The 6741-nt window shown below is 28.4% G+C and overlaps 1 protein-coding gene across 1 annotated transcript in view; it reads left to right on the top strand.

The window, feature by feature from the left end:
* Nucleotides 1–1300: 1300 nt before the first annotated feature.
* The window catches only part of LOC141652178 (cation/H(+) antiporter 14-like), a 14604-nt gene continuing 9163 nt past the window's right edge, over nt 1301–6741 (top strand). Inside the window, exon 1 of the mRNA XM_074459785.1 lies at nt 1301–1687. Coding sequence (XP_074315886.1) covers nt 1439–1687 — 249 coding nt within the window. The 5' untranslated portion in view covers nt 1301–1438. The remainder of the gene's footprint in view (nt 1688–6741) is intronic.

The raw sequence follows: 6741 nt of genomic DNA, 5'->3' as shown, positions 1-6741 counted from the left end.
ACTCGACAAGTGACAACATACCACATATGGTAAAAAATATTAGTACTTGACTACTTCAACTTTTCATTTTTGTAAAAGTAAGATGCACAATTAAAGACAAGTGAAATTGTTCAATTTGAGCTCTTTCATTATTTCTGAAATTATTTCAAACTTTGTTTTTCAAATTTCAAACCTTTTAGAATATTACTTTTGAAAGGGTTTTGAACACTTATGAAATTTCCGAAAATTCTCAATATAATAGTACCAGAAACAATGGTGTAATAGTCACAAGAACTATTGCATGGTTTTGCAATCACTTATGCTTAATAGAGGATATGTTTAACTAACTCCTTTACAACATTCATTCTAGGCAATGGGCTTTCTTGACTTGTCTTTCATCTTGATCATCTTTGGGCTTTTTTGAACAATAATTGGATGTTTCAATTTGGTAAATAATTTAACTAAGAGGCAAATAATTAAATGACAATGAAACTTGGCATCATCAACCAAGTGTGTTTTAAGAACAAGAAACAAAGAAAACATCAAAACACAATACAATGTATCCTTTCCAAAATAGAGATCTTGCGTACTAGATTCAAGCATCAAGTCTCGGACTCCTCCTTTGCATAAACCTTTTTTTTCCTTCCACGATCTCAATGATTTCCAGTTCTTTAACCCTTCCTTCAACGTATAAAGTAAATTTTCCTTCCATGATTTGCACAAGAAACCAACTCTCAAAAGCAATTTGTTCCTCGTATACGGATAATAGGGTTGAAAGCAGTTTGTCTCAAAAGTGAGTAGATACCTCTTTTACTTGTATACAATTGTGAAAGAATCTAAAAATATAGTCTAATACAAATTAATTATTGTTACTAACCGAATATATGAATTATTTTAATACCATTTATGGTTATAATCATCCTAGGTATGTACTAGTTTAAGTTTATTGCTTGAATACATTAATTATTTTGATACCCTTTACGTATTACAACCGTCTTAATTAAGAAGTACAAATTTAATTCTTTGATATATGAAATATTTTGATACCGCTAACTCTTATATAATCGTTATCGCAAACTTATTATTTAATTTAAAGAGGCATTACCTATTAATACCTCGCTCTTACACTTTATAAGAAAGATTGTAATAAGAGGAATTTTGAATGTACGTATGAAAGAAATAAAATAAAGAAATAATTATGATGTGTGAAGTCTAGCATGCATTGAGAATTAATTATCGGTGAATATTTAATCAAATTTTGTTTGACTATTTATAGATGTTTGATAAGTTTAACACCTTGTCAAAAACAAAACAACAGAAAACACAACCATGATTTTCTAAAAATCAACTTTGTTTCTTGAAGTCCCTATATTCATTCGTTTTTTCAAAGGTCATACAAAACTCAAATTATTTGACATGCATGTTTTATTCATAAAAAACTAACACAATAATAATTATAATGGAAGTTAAATATAATATAACATCAATACTGAGAAATCCAATAAACGGATGGCAAGAAGGTAAATGGCATGAAGCCGAGAACCATCGTGCAGTAGCATGCCAGGGATTAGTGATTCGTAGCGAATTAGGCATTGCTCGAACCATATCTTCCTCTTTCTTATTTGATGCCGGAATTTTCCTCATTTTTTATCGAATCATACGCACTCTGCTCAAACCTCTTCGTATGCCCTTCGTTGCCCAATTGCTCGTAAGTTTTTTCTTCTTTCTAACTATATTCTTACAAACCTTTTTTAGGCTTGGTTATCATATGTTTTAAATGCCTTCGAATTGAGACTCGATGATAGGATGTCAGCGGGTGATACCGACTTGGTAAATAATGGACCATACATGTTGTATGTAATAGGGTGTACTGAGACTCGTACAATCTAGTGACGTCATCTCATTTTCTTAGAAATATTTTTTTTCATGTGTTTGTATACCGGTAAGGAAAAAAATATCGCTTCCCCTATATACTAAAAGAATAACAGTCCTCCGTAATTCCACTCAGTTTTCCTGCCCAAGTATTTCACATATTAAAAAAATCCACTTTCTATAAACAAAAAAACCCAATATGTCAACTACTTTATTTCACAATATTTACATCTCAATTATTCTATATCATAAATAACTATTTTCTTATTTTTACACGAATGCAATCCCATATCTATTATGAGAATAAAGCTCCTCAAAAATTAATCCCTCCAAAATGCTCCAATTTAAACATGGAAATAAAATAGATTTTTTTTAATTAATTAACTAACTAACCTTTCATTTAAAAAATAACAATCTTTTCATCAATCTATGATATTTTCATCATTAAAATCTAAAATTTAACCTTTTAACTAAAATGAAATAAAATTGGTATAAATAAAACTATAACTATACATAACCATAAACTATTATTTAATTTCGTGACAAAAAAAGATTTTTTTAAAGAAATTTTAGAAAATTTATAAAATTGAAATTACTAGATTTGAGGTAATTAAAATATTTTCATAAAAATACAAATTTCATGAAATTATTCAATTATCTTGATTATTTTTTAGATTATTTTTTCTCAAATAAAAATACAATTCAATGAGAAAATATATGAAAATTAACAAGATATTAATCTATAATATATAAGTAATACTGTAAAAAGTAAAAAATCTATATATACCGTGACATACGAGTGATCTATTCTAGTTAATATAATAAGAAAAGAAATGCCTATCAATCCATCATGGTACAGTATAGTTTGTAGGATCTTACGCAGCGTAGTTTCTAGAATTGCAATAATGGGGGTTCGATTTTGGCGTGTACGTTTTCCACGAAAAATTTATAATGCACATTCAACGCAATTTTTTAAGTTAGAAAATATACACTTGATAAATTGAGTTAAAAAAACTATGAGCAATGTTTTGTAACGGAGATGGTAGTAGATCAGATTATTATCAACGAATAATGCATGATAACATATTTTCTAAGGAAGACAATAGTTTAAGGATATTAAAATGAAATGAATAGATTAATTTATTTGGTCAAATATGTAAGAAATACCCAAATTTTATAGACGAGTGGAAAGGAAAACTAAAAAGATAAATTGTGGAAGAACAACTTAGAAAATATGAAAAAGAACACTTAAAAAGAGAGATAGAGAGGAAAATGGAAAATATGCATACAATGGGAATTGAACCCCAATCTTTTGTTGACACTATTGGCTTTTTACCACCAAACTAACTTGGTTTTAGTGCATATTAATTGACAGAAATATTACATATCTTTTCCAATGGGGGTTCAATTATACCCCATGAACCCCCATTAGAAACGCAACTGATCTTACGCCTTAGTGGGTCACATCCTTAAAATTTCCTATATGTATAACCGAGTTTTATATAAGTTGAGAACGTATACTTTGTACTCCCTCTTATTCACAATGATCTTCCACATTTGTTTTGGGGTCAAATTTAGTGGTATGATGATTTGTGGATGTAAATGAAAGTAAGAGAGAGAATGTGAGGTCACAAGTTATTATAACCAAAAATGATTGACAAATAAGAAAAGTAGAAGATCTTTGTGAATTTGCCGTTGTAGGAAATGTGGAAGATGTTAGAGAATATGAGGGAGTATTAGTTTTTGGATTTGTTTCGAACAAGTACTACATTGAACTTGTTTTAGGGTAGTATCCTCCATATTCAAACTAAAGGTAACTTTGTTTTTTTTTTTGTGCAAATTTTAAAAGTATCCTTCACTACACACACACACACACACACACACACACACACACACACACACACACAGGATCAGGATCTGGTGAGAACCACTAACATAATGAGAACCGTGAGAACCCTTAATAAATCTTCACCAAATTTTGCTTCGAAAGTTTTGATGGATCATTTACCATTAGTTTATTTTATTCAAACATATTATTTAGTATAACTAAAAAGAATTTATAGATTTTATTAATAAAATATAAACTTAATGTACAAAAACAAAATTATGTAAACTAAAACGGTTATAAATGTATGAAAATGAATACTAGGTGCATGAAAATTCTTACATGAATGAAAATCGTTACTAGGTGCATGAAAATAACAAGTTCTAGGTGCATGAAAACGAGTTCTAGGTGCATGAAAATTGTTTGATACGTGAAAATGAGTAGTGAGTGCATGAAAATTAATAAAATGTATCTCGGCTCGATTTCCGTCACTAATTTATACTCCCTCCGTACCACACCAAAGGTAACGTAGGGAAAAATGGAGTATTTAAGAAAAAGTGGAAAAAGTAAGGGTAAAGAGGGAAAAAAATAGGTGGGGTATGTAATTGTGGGTTGTTAGGTGGGGTATCTAATGACATTTTGTGTAAATATCAAATGGGTATAAGGATAACTTGGTAATGTTGTGGGCCAAATAAGGAATTACCATTGGTGTGGTACGTCCGTTTATAGTAAGTGTTACTTTGGTCTGGTACGGAGGGAGTACTTTTTAGACCAAGAAATATGTTTTCTAGCTATAAAGTTCTATGCCGAATCCAAATATGTCATTATTGTATAGAAAAAAATCCATAAGGTAGAGTTCTCACGGCTCTCATTATGTAGGTTATATATATATATATATATATATATATAGAGAGAGAGAGAGAGAGAGAGAGAGAGAGAGAAGAGATCATGTAAGGCCATGATATATATTGAGTCCATAAGTTCTATTATGAGCCATTGGATGGAGGGAGATGGAGGGATGAAATGAACCCACCCAAAGTCATTATAGAAGCTAATTAACACACTTTACTAATCCACCCTAATTAACCACTAATTTACTATATATTTGTTTTCTACCCACCCATTTCTCTCTCATCTCACACATTTCACTCTTCTCTTCTCTCAAAACCTCAATAAAAAAAACCCAAAAAATCCAAATAAATAAAAAACCCAAAAAATCCAAATAAATAAAAAAACCCAAAAAATCCAAATAAATAAAAAAACCCAAAAAAATCCAAATAAATAAAAAAAAACTCAAAAAATCCAAATAAATCATTCATTTCTCTCTTCTTCATTCACCACCACCCACCACTATCCCACCCGACACCACCCACCGCCCACCTCTACCTCCACCACCGCCGTCGGTAAATTATACAAACTCGTTTTTTTTTTTTTTCCAGATTTTGTGTCTCGTTTTTTTTCGTCATTTTTTTTTTTTTTTTTTTCAGATTTTGTGTTAAATTTGTTGTTTGTGGTCGGTTTATTCTATTTGTTAATTTTTGTTACCTTTTGTTGTTATTTATTCTTTTCAATCTCTTCTTGTTATACGTTTTTTTTAAAAAAAAATTCGGTTTTTAAATATCGTTTTTTTTTTGTGATATACTTTATTTCATCTAAGATCTACTAAAATATTTTTCATAAAATTTGTTGTTAAAATTTTTATATAAAAATGATATAAATTGACTAAAGTTATACAAATAAGGACTAAAGTTATACAAAATGGTCTAAATCTATACAAAAATTGACGAAAGTTATACAAATAAGGACTAAAGTTATACAAAAATTGACTAAAGCTTTACAAATATGGACTGAAGTTATACAAATAAGGACTAAAGTTATACAAAAATTGACTAAAGTTATACAAATATGGACTAAAGTTATACAAATAAGGACTAAAGTTATACAAAAATTGACTAAAGTTATACAAAAATGGCCTAAAGTTATACAAATAAGGACTGAAGTTATACGAATAAGGACTAAAGTTATACAAAAATTGACTAAAGTTATACAAAAATTGACTAAAGTTATACAAATATGGACTAAAGTTATACAAAAATTGACTAAAGTTATACAAAAATGGAATAAAGATATACAAAAATGGCCTAAAGTTATACAAATAAGGACTAAAGTTATACAAAAATTGACTAAAGTTATACAAATATGGACTGAAGTTGTACAAATAAGGACTAAAGTTATACAAAAACTGACTAAAGTTATACGAATATGGACTAAAGTTATACAAATAAGGACTAAAGTTACACAAAAATGGACTAAAATTATACAAAAATGGACTAAAGATATACAAATACATTAGGAATGTGTTGAACTTCTACTCAATGAATGTATAACTCTAGTAACGATATGAATAACTTCTACTCAACGAATGTATAACTCCAGTAGAAATGTGTGTAATTTCAATGACTTTAGCCCATTTTTGTATAACTTTAGTCCATTTTTCGATAAATTAATTGGAATTTATATAAGTACTTTTTGTATGAATTTAGTCCATATTTGTATAATTTTAGTCCATTTTTGTATAACTTTAGTCCATATTTGTATAACTTTAGTCCATTTTTGTATAACTTTAGTCCATATTTGTATAACTTTAGTCAATTTTTGTATAACTCTAGTCCTTAGTTGTATAACTTTAGTCCATATTTGTATAGCTTTAGTCCATATTTGTATAACTTTAGTCCATATTTGTATAACTTTAGTCAATTTTTGTATAACTCTAGTCCTCATTTGTATAACTTTAGCCCATATTTGAATACCTTTAGTCCATTTTTGTATAATTTTAGTCTTTCATATGTATAACTTTAGTCCATATTTGTATTTGAAATAAAAAAATAAAAAAGTGATGAAAGTTGAGAAGAAGAAAACTAGATCTGAAAACTAATAATAAAAAAAACCAAATAACAATAACAAAAAAATACTCATAATAAGAAAAACCAAAAAAACCCATAATAACAAAAACCAGTTAATCTAAAAAAAACCCGTAAATCTAACAAAAAAAACAAATATAAACA

The sequence above is a fragment of the Silene latifolia genome, chromosome 4 (assembly GCF_048544455.1).
Source record: "Silene latifolia isolate original U9 population chromosome 4, ASM4854445v1, whole genome shotgun sequence".
Lineage (NCBI taxonomy): Eukaryota > Viridiplantae > Streptophyta > Magnoliopsida > Caryophyllales > Caryophyllaceae > Silene > Silene latifolia.
The sequence above is the reverse complement of the archived record's forward strand: the minus strand, read 5'-3'. Positions and strand labels throughout refer to the sequence as shown.